The sequence below is a fragment of the Muscardinus avellanarius genome (assembly GCF_963383645.1).
Source record: "Muscardinus avellanarius genome assembly, chromosome: 13".
In the NCBI taxonomy this organism is placed as follows: Eukaryota; Metazoa; Chordata; class Mammalia; order Rodentia; family Gliridae; genus Muscardinus; species Muscardinus avellanarius.
In genome coordinates, this window is record NC_137799.1 from 8,264,544 (window position 1) to 8,289,754 (window position 25,211).

Consider the following 25,211-nt stretch of genomic DNA (forward strand, 5'->3'; position numbering starts at 1 on the left):
AGAGAGAGTTACTGAGGCCGAGCAGGAGGCTCGTGGCTGAAGGCGACAGGTTCCCTGGCTCTTGGAGGGCCCTTCTCCTCCAGGGAGGGGGCTTTCCGAGCTCAGCGTCCATCAGCACCCTCCTCCCCTGGGCCGGGACCCAGTGCGCTCACCTGGTTCCCTGAAGCTTTCTTCTTGTTCATCTGGCTGCTCCTCTGCTGAGCACTGACGGGGAGGCGGGGAGGATGCTCAGAACTTCTCCTCGGAAGAGGCCCAGCTCCACCGCCCACCGCTCAGGGGCCAGAGGACCCGGAGGCCGACCCGCAGGCCCGGGCTCTGTACACGCACACGCACATGCGCACATGCACACGCGCGCGTCACCGTGCCACCCAGGGAGCCACTCACTTGGCAAAGCCTATGAAGTCCTCGTGGTTGGTGTTCATGTACGCCAGTTCAATATCGATGAGAAGCATGACCTTCGGGGCGCACAGGCGAGCCAGCAAGCGGGGAGACAGCACAAAGTTTAAAAATGGAGAAGACTACGTGAGCTCCCACATACGTAAGAGGCCCTCAAATCAGTAAGTGAGCGACGAGAGGAATAAGCCAGAATGATGAGAGCGCACATGTGGGGTTCACAGAAGGAATGCACGGAACAGAACTACTGAAGAATGTCCGCATTCACTAGTACGGAGATCTGAGTTACGCCACTCAGAACCTTTCTTAATCCATCAAATGATAATAAGTATTGATAATGGCCGCTGTGGGCACAAGTACGGGGAGAAGGACTATATCATATACACTTGATAGGAGCGTGAATTTGAGCCCGGCGTGGTGGCGCACGCTTGTAATCTCAGCATCCGGGAGGCTGAGACCTGGAGGATCGAGGTTCGCGGACAGCCTCAGCTACTTAGTGAGGCCCTCCCCAACTCAATGAGACCCTGTTTCAAAATGAAGAATAAAAAAAAAAAATAAGGCTGGGGGTGTAGCTCGGAGGTAGAATGCCCTGGGTTCTATTCCAGACCCGAATATATATATATATATATATATATATATATATATATATATATATATATCAAACAGAGAATTGCTGTTATGACCCAGCAAGTCCATTTCTAGATGTAGACCCCAAAGAATTGAAAGAAGGGATTCCAACACATATTTATACATTTATCTTCATAGCAGCGTTATTAACAATAGCCAGGGAAACAACCCAAAGTGGGTAAGCAAAATATGGTATGCATGTTCAATGGAATATTATTCAAGTGTCAAGAAGGAAGATGATTCTGGCACATACCTACAGCATCCACTGAGCTTTGAAGACATTATGCTACCTGAAATAAGCTGGATACAATAGGACAAATACTGTATGATTCCACTCTTATGAGGGCCCTAGTCAAGTTCATAGAGGAAGGTGAGCTGGGCGTGGTGCATGTCTGTAATCCCAGGACTTGGGAGGCTGAGACAGGAGGATGACAGGTTGAAGGACAGCCTCAGACGTAGTGAAACTTTCAGAACCTAGCAAGACCCTGTTTCAAAATAAAAATAAAATAGGGCTTGGAATATAGCTGGGAGGTAGAATGCCCCCAGAAAAGTGGCTGTCAGGAGCTGGGGGAAGGGGAGTGGGGAGTTCCAGGGATTGTGGGGTTTGTTTGATACTGGAGATAGAACCCAGAGGCATTCTACCTCCAAGTTATACCCCCAACCTGATTCTATTTATTTGGAAACAGGGTCTCCCCAAGTTGCACAGTGCCTCGCTAAGTTGCCAAGGCTGGCTTCAAACCTATGATCCTTCTGTCTCAGCCTCCCAAGTACTGGGATTACAAGTGTGTCACCATACCCTCCTGGGAGCTATGTTTTTTTTTGTTGTTGTTTTTTTTTTTTTTTTTTTTTTTTTGGTACTGGGGATGGAACACAGGTTCATTCTACCTCAGAGCTATGCCCTCAGCCTTATTTATTTATTTATTTATTTATTTATTTATTTATTTATTGGTGGTACTGGGGGTGGAACCCAGAGGCTTCCTACTTCTGGGCTATACTTCCAGACCTGTTTTTTTTCTTTTTTTTTTTTTTTTTAGGTTTTATTTGGAAACAGGGTCTCACTAAGTTGCTGAGAGCCTCACTAAATAGCTGAGGCTGCCTTCGAACCTGTGCGATCCTCCTGTCTCAGCCTCCCAGCACAGGGATTACAAGGGTGTGCCACCATGCCCGGCGGTTTGATTCTTTATTTTGAAACAGGGTCTCACTGAGTTGCAAAGGGCCTCACTAAGTAGTTGAGGCTGGCTGCAAACCATGATCCTCCTGTCTCAGCCTCCCAAATGCTGGGATTACAAGTGTGCCCACCACGCCTGGCTGGGAGCTGTGTTTAATGGGGGCAGTTTCAGCTTTGAAGTATGACAAGGGTTGGATGGACGGATAGATGGACGGATGGACGGATGGTGGCGACGGTCCCACCACAATGTGAATGTACTCGGTACCACTGAGCTGCACACTTAGGGCTAAAACAGCACATTTAATGTTGAGTACTTTGCCGCATTAAAAAAGAAAAGGAGGAGAGGGAGCAGGTGAGAGAGGGAGGAGGAGAAGGAGGAAAAGAAAAAGGAGCCAGGTGTGGTGGTGCATCCTGTAATCCCAGGACTTGGGAGGCTGAGAGAGGATTGCAGTTTTGAGGACAACCTCGGCAAGTTGTGAGACTTTCATCAACCTAGTGAGACTGTGTTTCGAGGAGGAGGAGGAGGAGGAGGAGGAGGAGGAGGAGGAGGAGAAAGAAGAGCCTAACATCATAGGATGAGACAGAAAGCTGGAGAGGAGTGTGTAGGACAGTTTTAGTGGAGCTGGGCTCACCTGCTCTTTGGTGCGGCCCTCCCGCTCGCGGATGTGCGTGGTCACGATGCGTTCCATCTCCTCCCGCAGCCGCGGGTACTGCTGGAGCTGGGGAAGGGCGGGAGGGGAGAGAGCCACGTGCATGGGGGCATGGGCAGGGGGCACCCAACCTCCACCGGAGCCCGGGGTCCAGGGGCGGGAGGCACGCAGAATGCCAGCAAGGCGGGGAGGGGCCTGGGGTCCCAGGAAGCTGATGGCACCAGGCCATGCCACCCCTTTCCCCCAAGCGTGGACTTGAGCTGGCAATTCCAGGGTCTTCCTGGTTACAGGCCGTCTTCCATGGCGGGAAGGGGCCGTTCCCGCGGGGGAAACACCCCCTGGGGAACCAGCCTGCTCTCCGCTGCCTTCTGGGTGGCAGCCATCTTGGATAATGACCCGAGGGGTGGGGGCCTTTGGGGACGTTCATTGGCCCTTGCCTCCCTAAAGGCTTGGAGGGACAGCCAGGGGGGAATCGGGCAGGGACCATCCCCCAGTGTTCTATCCAGGAGGAACTGGGGGAGGGTAGGCCCAAGGTGCCGGGTGGCCTCCTGGTCAGGCTGGGGACAGGCGATGCTCCTTGTCAGAGCTGAGGAGGGGAGGGTTGCAGGGGGAACCAGCAGTCACATCAAGGACATGCAGGACCACAGCACAGGCATGCGAGGCACAGCCATGCGGAGGTGGGGGTGGCAGCGTGAGCAGCACCCCGCGGGGCCTGGCTGGGCCCTGGGTCCTCTCTGTAGGACCCACCCGGTTCTGTCTCCCCTTGCATGCCCCTGGCTGACTGCACCATCCCAGCCACAGCCGCCAGCTCTGAGCTGGCCACTGTCTCCGCCCCAGCCCTTGGGGTGGGAGCGCACCAGCACCTTGCCCCCACCCCCCGTAGCTCTGGACCCCTCTTTGTCTGTGAGCCCTGCACTGAGCCCCGCCGTGCTCTGGACAAACACAGGTGACACACGCTACTGCGACTTTCTGTGGCTGTCATCCCTCCCAGAACCCACGCCCCAATTGCTGAGAGCTGAGTTCGGGGTCCCCCGGTGGCACCCCAACCTCCCCCATCCAGCTAGGTAGCAACTGTCCCAAAGGCGGGGTGCAGCGGGGCCGGCACACCGCCAGTGCTCAGGGAGGGCATGTTGAGGGAATGAGGGATGGATGAAGGATGGATGGGTGAGCCCTCCAGCTGTGAAGCGCCTGCTCGGGGAGGCTCACTGAGCTTCCGATGGGACCGCCCCCATACCCCACCTTCTGCCTGCCCTCCCCGGGTCAGACATAGGGTGGGGGGACGCTAAGATGGCTCCTGTACCCCTTCCCAGGCCGGGGTCAGGCTCCTCAGGGACACCTGGGCCACAGGTGGTGGTTCTGAGGCCGAGATGGAGGCCAAGGAGCTGGGAGGGGGCGGTCAGGAGAGGCAGGACAGAAAGGAAAGCGCCACCCAGGATGCCAGCCAGGAGAGGCAGACGTGAGGGTGCCCACGTGCCACCGTCCTGTGGCCATGCCGAGGGTGTGGCCGAGGCGGCGGAGAGCGAGGGACCTGGGGTGGGGCAGCCCAGACCAGGCTTAGGAATGCTGGCTGCAGCGGCCCGCTGCCCGTCGGGGTTCAAGAAGGGACCCCGCTCCTGCAAGTCTCCGAGTCTGGGCAGAGACTCTGCGCTGCCATCAGCACCACCAGGCCTCTGGGGTGGCCCCGAGCTCCCTCCCAGCGCGGGTGGGGCGACAAGCAATTTGCCAAGAGCATGACCAGTCCTCCCCTAACCGCCTGGCTGTTACATTTCTCAAGCTTTCCGCGTGTCGCCGAAGACAGGGCAGCTGCGGCCCCTCGAGAAGTTCTGTTCCCTTTGAGCATCTTTTTCCATTCTAGCTGCCTCTGAGCATTTCCAGGACTTGAAGCCAGTTTTTTTTTTTCTTTTTTTTTTCTTTTTTAATGGAACTTTCCTGTCTGAGTCCGTGGCTGAGCGGGACAGTGAGCCTGGAGCCCACTGGTTTAGTGGTCAGGGACGCAGCCGCTGGAGCCCGGGGCTCTGGGCTCAAAGCCAGCCTTTGCCTGGAAGCTCTCAAGGACCTCCGGGAGCCCGGGGTGGGACCGGTGCCTTCCTTCTCAGGGTCGGTAGAGGGCTGAACAGCAGCATGAATTGTACCCAACACTAAATGACTCTACATTTCTCTAGAAATGGAAAGTCTAATCCCAGCTAGGAGAACTTAGAATTAAACCCTATCAAACCTCTGGCAGGACTGACTTGCTAAACTTGGGGGAAAGAAAAAAAAAGACAAAGATAGGTAGGTTTTGCTATCTAAAGAAAAAACTACTGTCTATTAAACAAAGCAGAAGGGAAACACATTATTTTCTTCTCTTTAGACCAAAGTCTTCCTTTCTAGCATTTTTGTTGACCAATTTTTCCACTCACAAAAAATCATAGAAATAACTAAAAGATTTGAATACGACTTAAATTTGTGAAGTAGAAATAGAAACATTCAACCAGGTATGGTGACGCACGCCTGTAATCCCAGTACTTGGGAGGCTGAAAACAGGAGGATCCCAGGTTCAAGGCCAGCCTCGGCAACTTAGTGAGACTCTGTTTTAAAATGGAGGGGGCTCTGCAGGGTGGTACAATGTGGTACAATGACCCTGAGTTCAATCCTCATTACCGAAAAGAAAAAGGGAAGAAACAGTCCTATGTACCTTGTTCTCTTGCCAAATAATTTTTGTTTGCTTGTTTTTTTTTTTTTTTTTTTTTTGTATCTGGGGATTGAATCCTGGGGCATTCTACTTCTGAGCTATATCTCCAGTCCTATTTTATTTATTTATTTATTTACTTATTTTTGTGGGTCTGGGAATGGAACCCAGAGGCATTTGACCTCTGAGCCACACCCCCTGCTCTATTTTTTATTCTTTATTTTGAAACCGGGTCTCACTGAGTTGCAGAGGGCCTCACTAAGTAGCTGAGGCTGTCCGCGAACCGCGATCCTCTGGTCTCAGCCTCCCGAATGCTGGGATGACAAGCGTGCGCCACCACGCCCGGCTTATTTTTTTTTATTTTGAAAGAGCGACCTCTCACTAGGTTGATGAGCATCTCACTACGTACTGACACAATCCTCAAACCTGCGATCCTCCTGTCTCAGCAGGGGGTATAGCTTGGAGGTGGAATGCCCCTGGGTTCCATCCCCAGACCCACAAGAAAAAAAAAAAAAAAGAAAGAAAAGAAAAAGCAGGCTGGGCATGGCGGCACACGCCTGTAAACTCAGTACTTGGGAGGCTGAGAAAAGAATATCACAGGTTCGTGGCCAACCTCAGGTACTTAGTGAGGCCCTCTGCAACTTAGTGAGACCCTGTTTCCAAATAAAGGATAAAAAATAGGGCTGAGGGTTCAATCTCCAGTCACACACACACACACCATACAAATAAATAAAAATATAAGAAGGGCTGGGGTGCAGCTCAGTGGTAGAGCACCCCTGTGTTTAATCCCTACTGCCACAAAAACAAAAAAGACTTGGAGAAATACAACTATAAAAGTTTTTAGAGGGAATCTTGCAAAAGTTCTTAAAGCCACAGCTGCTTATCATCTATTAACCAGGTCCAAAAAAAAAAAAAAAAGAGAGAGAGAGAGAGGGAGAGAGAGAGAAATGAGACGGGCTGGGGCACCCTCGCTGTCCCATCAGCGGGCTGAGCATACACCTGGTGCCACATTGCTGCAGCGGAATGCAGCCCAGCAGCTACAAGGCAGGGGTCCATCTCTATGCCGCCCCATATAAGGACTCCGCAATGCAGTGCTCGGTAGAAAAGAATCAGGTGGTGCTTATTGGAAACTAGAAACAGAGGCGCATCCACCCTGCAGCGCGGGGACCTTTCTCAGACCTAGCAGAGCCTGGGCCTCATCCAGAGGCTGCTTTCGCCTGTTGGTGGTGATGGGGGAGGCTGAAATTTTAGAAAAGCAGCTCCTGCAGACAATGGCTTCTTCTCTCACACACCACTGGAAGAACTGCCTTGGCCTGCCTGGCTAAAAATCCCCCCAAATGCTCAAGAGCAGACAAATAGGAAAAAGGCATCTAAAGGGAGCCACAGAACTCGAAAGGGGCTGACCCTGTCTACCACGCACAGGCGACCCTCCAGAGAGCAATCCCATACGCTTTCAGGCAGGACTGGGAAATGGTTTTGCGGGACTGCGGTGGCTGCCCACCCAGGAGGCCCTGATCCCAGACCCCTCCCTCCATCTGAGTCCCACTCTGCAGTTTCCTTCCTGAGACACTTGGACGTCTGTAACACGGGGACGGCAGCGCTTCTGAGGGTTGTTGAGAAGACTCAGTCAGTGAGGGCAAGCACTTAAGCCAGTGCTTGTACATAGTAGCTGCTCAGGTAGCAACGAGCATCGTCTATTATCACTGTGATTTTTTTTCTGGGGGGGGGTGATACTGAAGATGGAATCCGGGGGCATTCTACCTTCCAGCTACACCCCTAGCCCTATTTCAATTTTATGTTTTGAAACAGGGTTCCGCTAGGCTGCTGAGAATTTCACTGCTTGCTGAGGCTGTCCTCGAACCTGCGATCCTCCTGTCTCAGCCTCCCAAATCCTGGGATTACAGGCATGGGCCACTACGCCAAGCATCATTGATTCTTAGTGACAGATGGGGCCAGCGAGGAAGCAAAGTCCTCTGGCAGGGACAGGACAGGAGAGAGCTGAGCACTGGTAGCCTGCGTGGGTGCCTGGGTCCCTGTGGGGAGCCCAGAAGGCACTGGGTCCGCTCAGCAGGTGGCTCTGAGCGCAGGGGAGGAGGGACGGCCAGGCCCAGCCCCGCCCAGGCGGCCGTACCTTTTCGCTACACTTTCTGATGGTGGTCGTGAGCTCACTGACCACCATATCCACACACTTGATACTGGGCTCTTTGAGCTTCTGCACCTGCTTTTTCACTGTGGCTTCAAAAGCGAGGTCAGGTGTGAAGAGGCCCGTCCTGCACCCGGGGAGGAGGGGTCAGGGAGGCGGGCGCGAGAGCCAAGCGGCCGGGCTCCGGGGAGGGGGAACAGGATGGGGGAAGAGAGAGACACCGACACAGAGAAAGAGAGAAAACAGAAGACACCGTGAGCGTGGGGCCCAGCCCTCCCTGCCGCCACGCGGGGTCGCACCCCCCGGGGCTCCGTGGGGGCCGAGCCCCTGCCCCGAGGAGGAGAGCTGCGCGTTCGGACCCTCGCTCCAGAACTGCCGCCTCCCGCCCGCTGCACTAGGCCTGTCCACACTTTGTCTTCCAGCTCCGTTTCATCTGCAGCCTCGGGGCTTTCTCAGGAGCTCACCCAGGTGGAGAGCCGGGACAAGGCTAGGAGCCCACGCACCATCCTGCTCAAGGCTAGGATTCCGGGGGCATTTACTTCCCCTCACTTGACAGCCCAGCACCATCCCCTGCCTCCTCCAGGGTCTAGCTGCCGGGCTGTGCGCTGCCCACTCCAGTGGCCTCTATCTGCATAGCCGTGGCTGAAGCTCTGGGGGGCAGTGACCCCCGCTCTCCAGCCCCCTGCCCCTTCCCTGCCTCTCCCTTTCTCCTCAAGGGGCATCCCTCGCCTCTGCTCCAAAGGGGCCTGGGGAACGCAGCTCCAAAAGACAGAAAGAGAGAGAAGAGGAGGACAAGAAGAGTGCAGGGGGTGATGGAGGAGCCAGCGGCCGTGGGGACAAGGGAGGGAGGGAGGCTGGGGGTGGAATCAACAAGCACTGGACTCGGAGTCCAAAGCCCTGGCTTCCAGCGACAGCTCTGCCACCTTGGGCAAGTCACTCAGCCCCCCGAGCCTCGGTTTCCCCACTGGAAAATGGGAGTTGTCCTCCCGGCCCCGCCCTGCGAGGCTCGGATGGATGGTGTCGCCCACAGGAGGCAGCTCCGTCCCTGGAAGGCTGCTGTGAATGGAGGGGGGGCCTGGTGAGGGCTGAGTGAGGGTGGGTGAGGATGGGGGATGAAGGCCCGCAGGGATCGTGGTACCCGCGGGTCCTGGGCCCTCTGCACCCTCTAGCCAGGCTCCCAGTGTGGCACCCAAGAAGGCCCTGCACCTCAGCTGACTCCGGGCCCCTCCGTGCAGTCCCCAAAGATGACCCACCTCTGTAGCCAGGGAGGGGCTCAGGGTCCCCTCCAGCTCTATTCTCCCTGAGCTCGGGAGCTCTCTGGGTAAATGGCCAGCCCTGGTCCTTGTCTACCAGCATCCAACTCCTCTGGTCCCCAGGGCTGGAGCCAGGAGGTGGGTCTGTGGTCACCTGCGTCCCCCACCCCGCTGAGGCCTGTACATGCTACCGCGGAGGCGGCGGGGACGTGGGGAGGGAGTGCCCGGCAGCAGTGCGGGGTGGGCAGGCGGCCCGGCCAGCGGTTACCTTCTTGGTGCACTGTCTAACGGTGCCGATTAGCTCCGAGATAACCATGTCCACACACTTGAGACACGGCTCTCGGGTCTTCTTCACCTGCTTTTTCACAATGGTCTCAAAGGCCATGTCTGGGGTAAACAGCCCGGTTCTGAATGCCCGGAGCGGGAGAAGGGCACAGTGTCACGGGCCAGCGCCTGCCGAGTGCCAGGCCACGGCCCCACCCGAGCGCCTGAGCTGTGCGGGGTGGGGCCTCCTGCTCCCCTCTCTGGGCCTCAGAGTCCCCGGCTGCAACATGGGCGGGGGTTCTAGTGAGGGGCTTCCCTCGCGCTCTCTGGAGCAAGGCAGGGTCTGCTGACTCTTAAATGTCTCCATGAAGGGTTCTGTGGTCAGAAATGGGTCGAAAATGGCCCAACTGGGTTCCCCTTGAGAGCCTTTCCAGGAATAGAGCTTTCTGCTTTTCAGATTAAGAGAGAGATGTTTTCCTGGATCTTGGCCAATGCAGTTATGAGTCTGTCGATTCTGCGCCCAACCTTGGAATTGAGCCTGCGCGGACACAGGGGTATTTCCATCTGGTTCACTCTCCCTGGCACATAGTAGGTGCTTTGACTGTTTCTGCTGAATGGAACCGTTGAACGAGCACAGGGCAGCTCCGGGACCCTAAAGGGGGTCTAAGCTTTTAAGGAGCCGCTTGGACCTCCCCATCCTTCCTGATCCAAAGACCCTGGGTGACCTAGGAGGGAGGCAGGTGGGTGGGCAGCCCTAGGCTAACGGGCTGTGAGAGGGTTTGGAAGGTTGAGAGACTCCTGCCCATGCTAAAGGGACAGAGCCCTACCTGGGCACTCTGCCCCAGGCCCCCTCCGGAGTGTGAGCATCTTGCTGGGACACCTGGACAGCAGGGGATGGAGCCACCTCCCCCTGGGGAGAGCAGGGGCCTGGCCCTAGGAGGTGCCTCCCTGGCCCCCTGTGCCCTGCTCCCAGGGACAGCAAAAGAGGCCAGGTGGTTGCAGGGAGCAGGTGGCCCAAGCCTTCCACCCGACTCCTCTAGCTGGAGCCTGCAGCCAGAGAGTTAAGGGTCAAGGGGGCTGGAGGCCAGGACTCTCAGGTCCTTCCCGAGCCTCAGTGCTGGGCCCCCGCTTTCTGAGGTTCAGCCCCTCCCTGGTCCCAGTACATGCCTAATGCCGTGGATGTTTTTGATGGCATAGCTGATCTCCCGTCGGAGCTCCTTCTCATCAAACTCCATCTGTGAAGAAGAGCAGAGAGAAAGGGGTGCAGGCCTGTCACCGCTACCTGAGAAGCCAAGCCAGGGCCCCCTGCTCCGGAGCTGGGGCCCAGGGCCTCGGCTGGGGCCAGCCAAGGGTCGGATCATGAAGTCCTACGTGGGAGAGGAGACCGTCCTGTGCCCTCCTGCCCTGGGCATCGCGTCCTACCTTGACCAACTCAAAGGGGAAGCGCTCGTGGAAGATCCGGTTAATGCGGGCACCCCCAGACAGTTCATACGTATCAATTTGGTCTCCAGAGCCCTCGATTCGCTTCTCAAAGTCCACCGCGAACTGCTGGACCATCCTGCGGGGAGAGTGTGTGGTCTGAGCGGCATGACCAGTGGAGGGAGCCCGGGGAGCCCCGTGGCTGAGGATGTGCTGCAAGGGGGAGTCGGGGCTGGGGAGCCTCACTGCAGCAGCGCCTTGGTTTTGCGAGCCGGGTCATCGGGGCGGAAGTTCTTGTACTCCTCCACCTCCTTCTCGATGGACAGCAGCTGGCTTTGCAGCTTGTTCCGCAGCCCAGGTAGTGTGTCCCGGATATGGTTGGTCAGTTGCTGGGGGTGGGGGTGAAGAGAGGGTCAAGGCCACAGTCACAAACCCAGGTGCCCACGGGCCAGGCAGAGGGCAGGATGCCGGGGGAGGTGGTGAGGCTGAGGGCCGGAGAGGCGGGCTCAGCGCTGCCCTGTGGCCCGGCCGGCCCTCAGCAGGTGTTCACAGACTCCACTGAAATTCTGAGCGCATAACTCAATTTTCTTTCTTTGCGTTTTGTGCGGTACTGGGGATGGAACCCAGGGGCACTCTACCTCCAAGCTACGCCCCCAGCCCTGAGTTTAATTTTTATTTTGACACAGGGTCTCACTGAGTTGCAGAGGGCCTCGCTAAGTAGCTGCGGCTGTCCGCGAACCGCGATCCTCCTGTCTCAGCCTCCAGAATGCTGGCATTACAAGCGCGCGCCACCACGCCTGGTGCATAACTCAGTTCTCAATAGAAGCCAGCGATCTGGGCTTGTATTTGAAATTTTTGACTAATTTCAAATCTGGAGATGCCCTGAAGGCTGAGATAAGGGTTCCCCCTTGTACCCTCCAGGTCTTAGGCCTCCCCTTTCAGGTAATTCTCAAATTCAGACCTTTACTTTTTTTGTGTGTGGTGCTGAAGATTGAACCCAGGGGCATTCAACCTCCGATCTACACCCTCAGCCCTGTTTTATTTTTTTATTTGGATACAGCATCTACGTTACTGAGGCTGGCTTTGAACCCGCAATCCTCCTGTCTCAGCCTCCTGAGTACTGGGATTACAGGAGTGCATCACCACGCCCGGCTTCAGACCTTGACTCTTGCTTGGTGCCCCCCACCCCTATCTCCCTACACCTTCATAATCACCCTATGAAACAGGATCTGGTTGACAACATCCCTATTTTACAAATGCAGAGAGCTGCAGAGAGCGTCAGGGGCGAGAGTGACATGGCTGGGATTGAAACCCAGGTCTGTGGCTCTCCCCTCTGCCTCGTTACACACACACACACACACACACACACACACACACACACACACACACACAGTCTCATTCTTCTCTAAGGGGAAGGTCAGCGAAGCTCTGCCGCCAGCTTGTCATCTGTACGGTGGGGAGGCTAACCTACTGTAGTCTCTCTCAACTGCACTTAAAGCTAGGTGTGGTGGCGCACACTTGTAATCCCAATACTTGGGAGGCTGAGACAGGAGGATCACGGGTTCTTGGCCAGCCTCAGCTACCTAGTGAGCCCTCCACAACTTACTGAAACCTTGTTTCAAAATAAAAAAAATGAGCGTGGTGGCACACGCTTGTAATCCCAGCATTCGGGAGGCTGAGACAGGAGGATCGCGGTTCGTGGCCAGCCTCAGCTACTTAGTGAGGGCCTCTGCAACTCAGTGAGACCCTGTTTCAAAATAAAGAATAAAAAATTGGGCAGGGGATGTAGCTCGGAGGTCAAATGCCTTTGGGTTCCATCCCCAGACCCGCAAAGAAAATAAATAAAGAATGAAAAATAGGGCTGGGGGTGTAACTTGGAAGTAGAATGCCCCTGGGTTCCATCCCCAGTACGGCAATAAATAAATAAATAAAAATAAAAAAAAAATTAAAACCCACTAAGCTCTCTTCTCCGGCACCGGCGGCTCCCTACCTGGTTGAGGACCTTCTGCAGGTAGGGTGTGCCCATGCGGTCAGCCAAGTGGCGGTAGGATGGGTGGGAGAGGAAGAACTTGCGCTCGGCGGCCAAGGCGGCGGTGATGTCCTTCTTGCCATCGATGTCCTTCTGGCTGCGGTTCACCACCCCAATGTAGCCTGCGGAGGCGGCCAAGGTCAGGAGCACTGGCCGCCCTCGGGGAGGGGGGCGGGGGGAGGGTCTGCTCACCTCTGCGCAGGGGGAGCAGCTTGTTCTCCAGCACGTCCCGGGCATCGGTGCCCTCGTCCATCAGGTCCAGCTTGGTGATGACCCCAATGGTGCGCTGACCTGGGGGGAGCAGGAGTGCCGTGTGGTCCGCACCCAGCCCACACTTCTGCACCGCCACCTCTTCCTCGCCCGCACCGGCCTCCCGGCTTTCATCTTCTCCAGTGGCTCAAATGACTTTCAAGGCATAAATCTGGTGTGTGTGTGTGTGTGTGTGTGTGTGTGTGTGTGTGTGTGTGTGTGTTACTGGGGAATGAGCCCAAGGGCGTTCTACCTCTGAAATACACCCCCAGCCCTATTTTATTTTTTATTTTTATTTATTTATATATTTAGTGTGTGTGTGTGTGTGTGTGTGTGTGTGTGTGTGTGTGTGTTACTGGGGAATAAACCTAGGGATGTTCTACCACTGAGCTACACCCCCAGGCCTATTTTACTTTTTATTTTGAAACAGGGTCTAGTTGTTAAGGACCTTGCTGAGTTGCTGAGGCTAGCCTTGAACCTGTGACTTTTCTAAGTACTGGGATTACAGGTGTGCTCCACCATGCCTGGCTATAAGCAACATGTGTGTGTGGGGAGGGTGCTGAAGAATGAATCCATAAGCATTCAACCTCCAAGCTACATCTCAGCCCTATTTTATTTTATTTTGGGGAAGGAACCCTGGGGCATTTGACCTCCGAGCTACACCCCCTGCCCTATTTTTTATTTTTTATTTTGAAACAGGGTCTCACTGAGTTGCAGAGGGCCTCACTAAGTAGCTGAGGCTGTCCGCGAACCGCGATCCTCCAGGTCTCAGCCTCCCGAATGCTGGGATTACAAGCGTGCGCCACCACGCCCGGCTCAGCCCTATTTTATTTTGAAACAGGGTCTCACTAGGTTGTTGAGAGTCTTGCTACATTGCTGAGGTTGTCTTTAAACCTACACTCCTCTTGTCTCAGCCTCGTAAGTACATGGATTATGAGCATGTACCACCATGCTGGGCTCTATTTTATTTATTTTTAAAATTTATCATCATCATCATCATCATCATCATCATCATCATCATTTTGTGGTACTGGGGATGGAACCCAGGGGCATTCTACCTCTGAGCTACACCCCCAGCCCTATTTTTTAATCTTTATTTTGAAACAGGATCTCACTGAGTTGCAAACGGCCTCACTAAGTAGCTGACGCTGTCTGAACCATCATCCTCCTGTCTCAGCCTCCCAAATGCTAGAATTACAAGCGTGCACCACCACGCCCGGCATCCTCCTCCTCCTCATTATTTATTTATTTATTTATTTATTTATTTATTTTTGTGGTACTGGGGATTGAACCCAAGGGCATTCTACCTCCAAGCCACACCCCCCCAGCCCTATGTTTTTTGTGTACTGGGATGGAACCCAAACCCAGGGGCATTCTACCTCTGAGAGATACCCTCAGCTCTATTCTTTATTCTTTATTTTGAAACAAGGTCTCACTGAGTTGCAAAGGGCCTCACTAAGTAGCTGAGGCTGGCTTCAAACCTGTGCAATCCTCCTGTCTCAACCTCCCAAATGCTGGTATTACAAGTGCCCTGCTCCCAGCCCAATTTTTTTTTTTTCTTTCTTTCTTTCTTTCTTTCTTTCTTTCTTTCTTTCTTTCTTTCTTTCTTTCTTTCTTTTATTGGTGGTACGGGGGGGGGGGTGGAACCCAGAGGCTTTCTACTTCAGGGCTATACTCTTAGACCCATTTTATATGTTATTTGGAAACAGGGTCTCACTAAGTTGCTGAGAGCCTCACTAAGTAGCTGAGGTTTGCTGAGAACCTGTGATCCTTCTGTCTCAGCCTCCCAAGTATTGGGATTACAAGTGTGCACCACCATGCCTTACTCTATGTTATTTTTTTAAATTTGGAAACAGGGTCTCACTAAATCGCTGAAAATTTTGCTAAATTGCCGAGGCTGGCTTCAAACCCAAGATCCTCCTGTCTCGGCCTCCTGAGTACTGGGATTACAGGTGTGCACCACCAGGCCTGGCTATAAACTTGATTCCAATTGTATCAGTATTCTACTTAGACCCTCCAGCACCTCCCCCTAAACTAAGACTAGATCACGACTGGCCTCTTGCCAGGTGGGAACCTACCCTGGGGGTCCACTTCCTTGGCGATCTTGAGGGCATCAGAGTTGGCCAAGTCAGAGTTGGCAGGGGACACCGCCAAGATGAGGCAGTTCTCCTTGGTGACAAACTGCATAAGCATGTCGCGAATCTGGAACTCGATGTCGGCAGGTTGGTCCCCCACGGGCACCTTGGTCATTCCCGGCAGGTCCACCAGGGTCAGGTTCAGCACTGGAAGGGGCGACGAGAGGGCAGGCTCAAGCGAGGGGCGTGGCCATGGATGGGCGGAGTTAGGAAGCCCTTTCTCGGAGGCGGGCATAGGTGCGTGGACCAGCCGGGCTGAGCCAGGGCCACTCGGAGGCGTGGCCGAGGTGGGCGAAAGTCAAGGCGGGGTGGAGATGGGTAGCAGGTGGGGGAAGAAAGGGTCCTAGTGGGGGCGGAGCCTGCAAGATGGAGGGTCTCATAATGGGGGATGTGGCCCAGAAATTGCCCTAGGGGCGTGGCTAGGCCAAGATGCCCGGAAGGCGGGGCCAGCTCTCCTCACCGTGTGGCGAGTAGACCCGCAGGTTGATGGGCACCGGCGAGATGCCCTTGTTGGTGCCGGTGACCCGGTCTGTCTCGGCCTCGATCTCCAGGCGCACTTCCTCGAAGTCAGTGAATTTCTTCCCCTTGCAGTGCAGAAACTCGGCATATTCTGCCCAGAAGCGGATAGGGAAGGGGAGTGGGCATCACAGCCTGGAATGGGACCTGGGTCCCATCTTCCCACCGCAGTAGACGGTCCTCCCACTTCCAAACACAGCAGCCATGCTCTGCTAGGCATTTTTATCCCGATGGTCCCCACAGCGCCAGGGGGAGGGGAGGGGCTGCCGAGGACGGGCCTGCCTGCGGAGGGTGGGCGTGTACCTGTGGTGGCATTGACCAGCTGCAGGACCAGGGGACGTCTGGTGACGATGCCAGATCCTCGGGGCAAGAAGTCCCTGCAATGAGGAGCAGAGGAAGGTCAATCAAGGTCAGGAGTTCCAGTCCTGACACTGGGGGACCAAAAATTCCTCAAAAGTGCTGGCCACAAGCCAGGCGTGGTGGCTCACGCTTGTAATCCCAGCATTTGGGAGGCTGAGACAGGAGGATGGCAGTTTGCAGTTTCAGCTACTTAGTGAGGCCCTTTGCAAATCAGTGACACCCTGTTTCAAAATAAAGAATAAAAAATAGGGCTGGAAGTGTAGCTTGGAGGTAGAATGTCCCTGGGTTCCATCTCCAGTACTGAAAAAACAAAAAGTGATGGCCCCACTTGCACCTTAGACCAAGGGCTTTGTTATATTATTTACTTAGGTACTTGGGATTGCACCCAGGAGCATTCTACCTCTGAGCTATACCCCCAGCCCTATTTTTTTTTTTTTTTTTTTACTTTTCATTTTGAAAGAGTCTCATTAAATTGCTGAGGCTGGCCTTGAACCTAGGTTGATCCTTTGTCTCAGTCTCCCAAGTACTGAGATTACAGGCAAGTGCCACCTGTATAGAGCTTTAGGTCATTAGGGGAAATGACAGTCCCCAAAAGTGGGAAACACCCTCGCCCAAGTCCCTGGGTCACAGAATTTATTCCTGTAAGCTGCCAGGAAACGAGACCAGCAACTTCCTAGATGTTTCTCGGATATGCTCTGCGTGGTTCTGACCCCACAGGAAGTCCCTGCCCCCTACCCGGCCCTGCCATTCAGCCCAGGAGAAATGGAAGCACAGGGTGAGCATGTGCCTAGGTGAGGCCGAGGTCGGGAAGAGGAGGCGAGTGCCTCCGCACGTAGGTGCTGTTACTCTCCGCACTTTGCAGGGGACGCTGAGGATCTGAGACGTTCAGGTGGTTTGGTCAGTATGCAGCAGAGCAGAGCCGGACTCAGATCTGTTTGACTCTGCAGGAAAAGCTTCCTGCCCTTGGCCCGCATGAAGGACAGGACTGTGGGGTCCCAAGTCACCCCGGACCCAGACCTGACACCCTCACCAACACATCTGCTCCCGTGGTTGTCAACTGCAGCTGTCCTTCGGGCTGACGCCGAGGGTGCCAGTTCTGCCCCTCAGCTCTTCCCTTTCTCCGTCCCCACCCCTCCCAACCCAGGCATGCACCAGGGCGGAGTCCTCCCAGGGAATCTGCAGTCACGGGATCCCAAGACATGGAAATGGAGAAGAACGGAGCCCGAGGGACCAGGAGACCGAGGAGGGGAACTGACTGGGGCTCAGACAGGGACCGGGCAGACCCAGAGGCAGAAGCCAGGTCCCCTGCCCAGGCCTGACCAGACACACAAAGCTTCCTGGACCCCGTGCCCAGGGCTCCGTTCAGGGTCTCCAGGATCCCTCCGCTGAGCCACCTCTGGGCAGACAGCACAGGCTGCCAGGAGCAGCTACTGTAATGGGGCAAGACTAGTACCAAAAAGGACTGAACCTAGAGGTATTCTCCTTCTGAGCTACACACCCAGCCCTTTTTAGTTTACTATTTATTTATTTAGCGGTACTAGGGATAGAACCCAGGGGCATTCTACTTCCGAGCTATACCCCCAGCACTATTTTTTATTCTTTATTTTGAAACAGGGTCTCACTGAGTTGCAAAGGGCCTCGCTAAGTAGCTGAGGCTGTCTGTGAACCTGCAATCCTCCTGTCTCAGCCTCCCAAATGCTGGGATTACAAGCGTGCGCCACCACGCCTGGCTTGCTCCTGCATTTCTTTTCTTTTCTTTTCTTTCTTTCTTTCTTTCTTTCTTTCTTTCTTTCTTTCTTTCTTTTTTTTTTTTTTTGTGATACTGGGGCTCCTGGAAGCCCTTCTACCTCCGGGCTACACTCCCAGACTTATTTTATACTTTTTTTTTAACTTGGAAACAGGGTCTCTTAAGCCAGCACGGCTGGCTACGAGGCTGCGCGATCCGCCTGTCTCTGCCTCCCAAGCGCGGGGATTACAAGCGTGCACCACCGCGCCCGGCGCTCCTGGATTTCTTAATCATATTTATGTGCCAGGGAAGTGCGTGTCATTCCCTCCAGACTGTAAGCCGAAGGAGGGACTCCCAAGTCATCATTGTACAGATGGAGCAACAGAGGCCCAGAGAGAAGTGGCTTCAAGGCCGCGCAGCAAAGCTGTGATTCACCGGAGTTGCTCTGGCTGGTTTTGTTTTGCCGCGGTGCTGAGGCTGGAACTCAGGGCCCCACGTAAAGTGCTCTGTCACCGAGCTACACCCCCAGCCCCGAGCTGGGATGCCAATCCGAGTGTCAGCTGGACTCCAGAGCCTAGGAACATCCCCAGCCAACCGTGTGGCCCCCTAAACCCGAGAAGCCCAACTTGACTTTTTACGTAACCCAATTCAATCTGCTCTGTGCTGGGCCCTGGGGACGGGAGTTGATGAGTCAGACAGTTCCCACCCCAGGCGCACACAGTGCGGTGAAAAAGACAGACATGTAAACAGACACTGGGGTGCAGAGTGGCATCTGCTAGAAAAGAGGTGGCCAGGCGGCCCAGAAAGAGGGGGGACACCCTGGGTGGGAAGGCTCCCTGCCTTTATCTCAGAGACTTCTTGGGAGGAATCCCTCGGTTTTGGGGGGCCTGGGGCTGTGGAGATAGGACATCTGTTCTCACAGAGGCTTCAGTGGGTGTGAGGCCTGGGGTCCACCCTCTTCCCCATCAGCTCCTAGCCCAGCAATACCATGGCAACTGCTGTTGTCATGGCAACTGCAGGAGGGGCTAGGAAGGATGGGACTCCCCACGGAGTCCCCCACGCAGAGCCATGGGCCTTCCCTGGAGTTCTTCTCTGAGAGGCCTTCTCTTGAGCAGATGGGCCCACCCAGGCCTGGTGTGGGGACCCCAGGGCCCACCCGGGGAGGGTGATGGGTGGGTGGGCAGGAGCTTGGGCCAGCCTGGCCCAAGTCAAAGATAAGCAGCTCATGGGTAGCAGAGAGAAGAGGGCAGGGCCATTTTGGGGGTGGAGTCTCTCCTCAGACCAAGCTCTCCTCGGCCAGGGGAGGCCAGGGGGCACCAGGCTGGTGACGCCCCATCACTGTGAGCACCCAGGTTCTCAAAGTGTGGCCTCCAATGGCCCGCTGCCGAACACCGGGGTGGCCTTGAAGACGCTCAGGGGCAGAGACAGAATCCAGATTCAAACCCAATCCCCGTGTGACTGTGATGTTCCCTCTCCAGCATAAGGCTCCCTGGCTTAGTGGTTAGGAGCCAGCGCCTGGCAGCAGCTCTGGTTCGAAGCCCGCACCTGCCCTTCCCTGGCCTGGTGCCCTTGGGCAAGTTCCTTCACCTCCAGGCCCCAAGGAGCTCAGATGTAAGTATTGTCTGCTGAACCGGCGGCACAGACTCCCGCTCACAGCTGCTGTGGGCTCCTCGAGGCTTCTGGAAAGAGCTGAGCCCAGGCCTGGCACACAGCAGCCGCTCAGCAGCTGGAGGGGGCTGCTGAGGAGTGCCAGCTGTGGTCCACCTCCCTTAGGAGGAAACTTCAGCAAGGGATCTGAAATCCCCCACTGCCCTTCACTGGACCTCCTCTGGCCACGAAAGCGAATCTTGGGATTATGACCAGGAAACCATGAAAGGTTAGAAGGAAACGATAAGAATTAAAGAAAGCCGGGCATGGTGGCACACACTTGACATCCCAATACTTGGGAGGCCGAGACAGGAAAATCCCAGGTTCGCAGACAGCCTCAGCTACTTAGTGAGGCCCTCCACAACCTAGTGAGGTCCTGTTTCAAAATGAAGAATAAAAAATAGGGCTGGGCAGGCAGGGCGGCGCGTGCTTGTCATCCCAGCATTTGGGAGGCTGAGACCAGAAGATCACGGTTCGCGGACAGCCTCAGCTACTTAGTGAGGCCCTCTGCAACTTAGTGAGACCCTGTTTCAAAATAGGAAGGCGCTTGGGAGGCGGACAGGAGGATCATGCAGGTTTGAAGCCAGCCGCGATGGCTTAAGAGACCCTGTTTCCAAATAAAAATATAAAATAGGTCTGGGAGTGTAGCCTGGAGGTAGAAGGGCTTCCAGGAATCCCAGAACCACCACCAAAAGAAAGAAAGAAAGAAAGAATTAAAGATAGGGCTGGAAGTATAGCTCAGAAGTAGAATGCCCCTGGGTTCCATCCCCAGACCCACCAAAACAAAACAAAAAAATAGGGCTGCGGGTGTTGCTTGGAGTAGAATGCCCCTGGTCTAATCACCAGTACCACAATAAATAAATGAATAAATAAATAAATCAAGGAACCTAAGAAGGAGAACATCTTGTCCCCTCCTCCCAAACCATCTAGGAAGCAGGACCAAAGCCCAGAGATGGCAGGGAGCTGCGAGGACGCACAGCCATGGGCCAAAGGCCCAGGCGGCCAGATCCCAGCCCCAGGCTGGACAGACTACGCAGGATGCCGAGCCTGCATACAGCAGGTGCTCAGGCCATGCTGGAGGGATGAGTGTAGCTCAGCAGCCCTCGCTCCTTCCTTTCAGCTGAACACAGCGTCCCACCCCGGTGCTCTGCTAAAGGTGAACTGATCCTGGCTTGGGGGATGTGGGGGGCTCAGGACTGATCCAGCCTCCACGCCTGCACCTCCTGCCCAGGCTGAGGGAGGACAGAGCAGGTGTCTAGGGAATGTGCGCCAGGCCCGCCAGCCTCGGCGGCGTGTGCTGCGCCCTGCGTGGGAGGGCTGCGGTGGCCTGCCAGCTCTCCCCACTCGTTCTGAACAGATGGCGGCTTCCCAGGGAGGCCGCGCCTGGCCATCTGCAGAGGCACCTTCATGCTGCAGCAGACAGGACCAAGGAAACACCTTTCGGACCTCTAAACGCCCCCCATTCCCTGTCGGAACTCACACTGTCACACTTGCACAGACAGGGTCTTAGAGAAACCACACCAAAGTGACCCCATCTCCACTCTGGGATCTGCAGTTCGGAGCCAGAGCCCAGGCAGCCTGGCTCAGCCCGCTCCAGGTGAACGAGGAAAGGGCTTGGTGTGGGGCATGCCCAGGGCTGCTCACCCGCATGTCTCCGGTTTAGTGGGCTCTGATGTGAGCCCCACCTGGCATCAGAGACCCCACTTAGGAGCTGTGTGGCTGTGGACAATGGCCACACCGCTCTGAGCCTCAGTTTTTGTTTTGTTTTTGGTGGCACTGGGGTTCCTGGAAGCCCTTCTTCCTCCGGGCTACACTCCCAGACCTATTTTATATTTTTTTTAAATTTGGAAACGGTCTCTTAAGCCAGTGAGGAAGGCTCCGAACCAGTGCGATCCTCCTGTCTCCGCCTCCCAAGTGCGGGGATTACAAGCGTGCGCCACCACGCCCGGCTGAGCCTCAGTTTTTGACACCAGTAAAATGGGTTACTCTAAGGCTCATAAGGAGTTCCTGCCTGATGCTAACTCATGAAATGTGTGGGTGCGCAGGGAACAGACTAGAAGGCGCTGGGAGCTGCAGCAGAGACAGAGATGGAAGGCAGCTGTCCAAGCAGCCGGCCAGAGTCGGGGTGCGCCAGGATAGCTCAGGGCAGACCTTGCCCTGGAAGTGGGAAGCGGGCTCTGAGGGGCCTCTGGAGAATGCAGCGGGCAGGCCAAGGAATACAGCCAGGGGAGGCAAGGCTGCCGCAAGGTAACAAGTCCCTCTCTGTTCCCGCTGCCCCCAAGAGGCCCCAGGAAGCCCACGTGGCAGCTCGAGGGTTTCAAGCGGAGGTTTAGAGCATCTCATGGCAGTTCTACCCTCGGCTGGTCTTAATGTTATTTATTTATTTATTTATTTATTTATTTATTTATTTTTATGGTGGTACTGGGGGTGGAACCCAGGGGCTTTTCTAACTCCGGGCTATACTCCCAGACCTATTTTATATTTTACTTGGAAACAGGGTCTCACTAAGTTGCTGAGAGCCTCACTCAGTAGCTGAGGCTGGCTTCGAACCTGTGCGATCCTCCTGTCTCAGCCTCCCAAGCGCTGGGATTACAAGCGTGCGCCACCTCGCCCGGCTTCTTGATGTTTTTTTTTAATGGACCCAAGAGCAGGGACGGACCTAGAATTCAACAGCTGCTGTTTAGCTCCATATCCCAGTGCCCAGATGGGGCCCGGCACAGAGCGGGCACTCAGAACACCCCTGCTAAAAGCCAAGATGGGGCCCGGCACAGAGCGGGCACTCAGAACACCCCTGCTAAAAGCCAGACGTGGTGGCACACACCTGTAATCCCAGGACTTGGGAGGCTGAGACAGGAGGATCACAGGTTTGAGGACAGCCTCAGCAAGTAGTGAGATTCTCATCAACGTCATGAGACCCTGTTTCAAAGTAAAAATTTAAATTAGGGTAGTGGTGTAGCTCAGAGGTAAAGTGGCCCTGGGTTTAATCCCCAGTACAAAACACACACACACACCACCAACAAAAACACCCCCACTGGCCAAAAGGATGATTTGAAGAGGAGCTTTCCCAGTGTCCCCACCCTCGGCCGTATTGGACAGGCATGGAAACTGAGGCACGAAGAGTGGAAGTTTTGCCGGGCGTGGTGGTACACCATTGTAATCCCAGTACTTGGGAGAATAAGACAGGAGGATTGCGGGTTTGAAGCCAGCCTCAGCAACTTAGTGAGCCCTCCGCAACTTAGTGAGACTCTGTTTCCAAATAAAAAATAAAATAGGTCTGGGGTGTAGCCCTAAGGTAGAAGGCCCGGGGTTCCACCCCAGAACCACACACACAGTGGGTGTCTTGGCCAAACCCACTCTGCAAGTTGGTGACGGGCTGGGACAGGTGTCCAGGGCTCTGGACTCCAAGTCTAGTGCTCCCTCCACGCCAACCATTTCCCTATCAAAGAGAACCTTTTTCTGTCCTTCCTTCTTTTTCTGCCTAATTTCATCTCTTCTCCTTTCCTTCCTTCCTTCCCTCGATCCTTTATCAGTGTCCTCCTTCCCTCCCTTCCTTGTGTTGATTAGTCCATATTTTAAAAATGGAAATAGATTTCTGTTTTGCCCCAATTTTAAAAATCATGTTCTCCATTTAAAAGACTTAAGATACATTTTTTTTCTTTTCTTTTTGCAATCCTGGGGATTGAAACCAGGGACGCTCTACCACTGAGCCACATCCCCATCCCTTTTCAGTTTTTATTTTTGGTGGTGCTTCAGATTAAACCCAGGGACCTTCTACCTCTGAGCTACACGTCCAGCCAGCCTTTGTGTGTGTGTGTGTGTGTGTGTGTGTGTGTGTGAGTGTGTGTATATTTGTAGTTCTGGGGATTGAAACCAAGGGCATTCTACGTCTGAGCTACACCCCCAGCCCGGTTTTATTTTTCTTTCTTTTGAAACAAGATCTTACTAGGTTGCTGAGGGTGTCTCTACATTACTGAAGCTGTCCTCAAACCTGTGATCTTACTGTCTCAGCCTCCAAATACTAAGATTCCGGGTGTGCACCACTACACCTGGCCTGGGGACAACATTTTATTGTTAGTAAAATAATCATGGCTGACCGATGGATTGCTGATTCTCGGCCAGGCTGTCGGGCGCTTGCAAATCTCCATCATTCTGAGCTTTCTTCCTGGGGTGATGGAGCCGTTCTGAAATTAGATTGTGAGGATGGTGGCACAACTGTAAATATACTGAAAATCACTGACTTGTGTGCTTAGAGTGAGTGAATTTCACGGGACATAAATCATACTGCAATAAAGTATTTAAGACATCTGTACCCTCAGGCCGGGGGTGGACGGAGCTCAGCAGTCAAGCGCTTGCCTGACGTGTATGAAGCCCTGGCTTCTATCCCTAACACCCCGTACACCCCAAAAGAGAAAAAGGAAATCTGCACCCTCTGGACTGATCCTCGATGGCCATGAAGGTTGGTGTGACCAGTCTCCCGTCTCGCAGGGGAGTCCCTGAGGCTCCGGAGATGACGTCGCACGTCCCAGATGGGCTCCTGTCTGCTTTAGTGGCTTTCTTCTTCTTTCCTTCCTTCCTTCCTTTCTTTCTTTCTTTCTTTCTTTCTTTCTTTCTTTCTTTCTTTCTTTCTTTCTTTTTCTTTTTGGGATGCTGGGAATTGAACCAAGGGACAGTCTACATCCCCAGTCCTGTTTTTTATTCTTACTTTTGAAACAGGGTCTCGCTAAGTTGTGGAGGGCCTAAGCAGCTGAGACTGGCTGCGAACCTGCCTCCCAAATACTAGGATTACAAGTGTGTGCCACCACGCCCAGCTTCTTTGGTGGCTTCTTGACTCACCTAGCCGCACACATCTGGTGTGTCCCAAGCCATCAGATATGGAGTCACATTTGGATTCTTTCTGCTTACCACGAGCAGCTTGAGGAAGGAGTCCCAGCCCCACTAGGAGAGCACATCCCTGTTCCGAGTCTCGGTTTCCCCATCGGTGAAATGGGACACGATGTAGCACCTCCCTCCTCTGTCTGGCTCCTGGGAGGATGCCCTGAGATCCTGGCTGGTGCAGAGGGGGCCCGCCGGGGACCCGCGCTGGGTGCTTCGTGTGCCAGGGCCTGGCAGTCCTTGAGCTGGGGCCTCGGGGGAGGTGACTGTGCGCTCACCTGCTGAGGTCTCCCTGCTCCTCCTGGCTAGTGGCCTCCTTTCCCTGTGCTAACTCCAGATGCATCTGAGCCAGGGTGATAAAAGAATAATGCGTAATAAATAGGTTAGATGTGAATAGTAACCGTGCCAGGAGATGCTTTCTGCCGGGAGCTCTTGGCCCAAAGCAACGGGGGCTCTTTCTTTTCTTTCTCTGGGGTTGAACCCAGGGGTATTCTACCTTTGAGTGACACCCCTATTTATTTATTTATTCATTTATTTACAGTACTAGGGATTGAACCCAGAGGCATTCTACCTCTGAGCTGCACCCCCAGCCCTATTTTTTATTCTTTCTTTACTTCCTTATTTGGTTTTTGAGGTACTGGGGAGGGAACCCAGGGGAATTCTACCTCTGAGCTGCACCCCCAGCCCTGTTTTTTTTTATCCTTTATTTTGAAACAAGGTCTCACTGAGTTGCAAAGGCTCTCACTATGTAGCTGAGGCTGGCTGCGAACTTTGATCCTCCTGTCTCAGCCTCCCGAATGCTGGGATTACAAGCGTGCAGCCACCATGCCCTACTCCCCAGCCCTATTTATTTTTCTTTATTTTGAAACATAGTCTCACTAAGTTGCAGAAGGTCTCACTAAGTAGCCGAGGCTGGCTGTGAACCTGTGATCCTCCTGTCTCAGTTTCTCAGGTACTGGGATTACAAACATGCATCACCATACCTGGCTATTTTTTTTTTTTTTTTGAAACAGGGTCTTTTTGTTTATTTTTTATGGTCCTGGGAATTGAACCCAGGAGCATTCTACCTCCAAGCTATACTCCTAGCCCTAT

At 54.3% G+C, this 25,211-nt stretch overlaps 1 protein-coding gene across 11 annotated transcripts in view; it reads right to left on the reverse strand.

Annotated features, from left to right (window-relative positions):
- DNM1 (dynamin 1) overlaps positions 1-25,211 on the reverse strand; it is a gene marked incomplete at both ends in the record, with an annotated part of 50,902 nt that overhangs the window by 17,412 nt on the left and 8,279 nt on the right. For 7 of the 11 annotated variants that reach the window (XM_080709059.1, XM_080709062.1, XM_080709057.1 and 4 more), the window contains 12 exons: positions 153-204; positions 385-455; positions 2,821-2,907; positions 7,638-7,776; positions 10,334-10,401; positions 10,589-10,724; positions 10,832-10,974; positions 12,576-12,736; positions 12,807-12,905; positions 14,942-15,145; positions 15,459-15,608; positions 15,818-15,891. In XM_080709059.1, the coding sequence (XP_080565185.1) occupies positions 153-204; positions 385-455; positions 2,821-2,907; positions 7,638-7,776; positions 10,334-10,401; positions 10,589-10,724; positions 10,832-10,974; positions 12,576-12,736; positions 12,807-12,905; positions 14,942-15,145; positions 15,459-15,608; positions 15,818-15,891 (1,384 nt within the window). Of the gene's footprint in view, positions 1-152; positions 205-384; positions 456-2,820; positions 2,908-7,637; positions 7,777-9,170; positions 9,310-10,333; positions 10,402-10,588; positions 10,725-10,831; positions 10,975-12,575; positions 12,737-12,806; positions 12,906-14,941; positions 15,146-15,458; positions 15,609-15,817; positions 15,892-25,211 lie in introns of all 11 variants that reach the window. The other 4 variants (XM_080709060.1, XM_080709061.1, XM_080709058.1 and 1 more) reach the window with 1 other exon arrangement.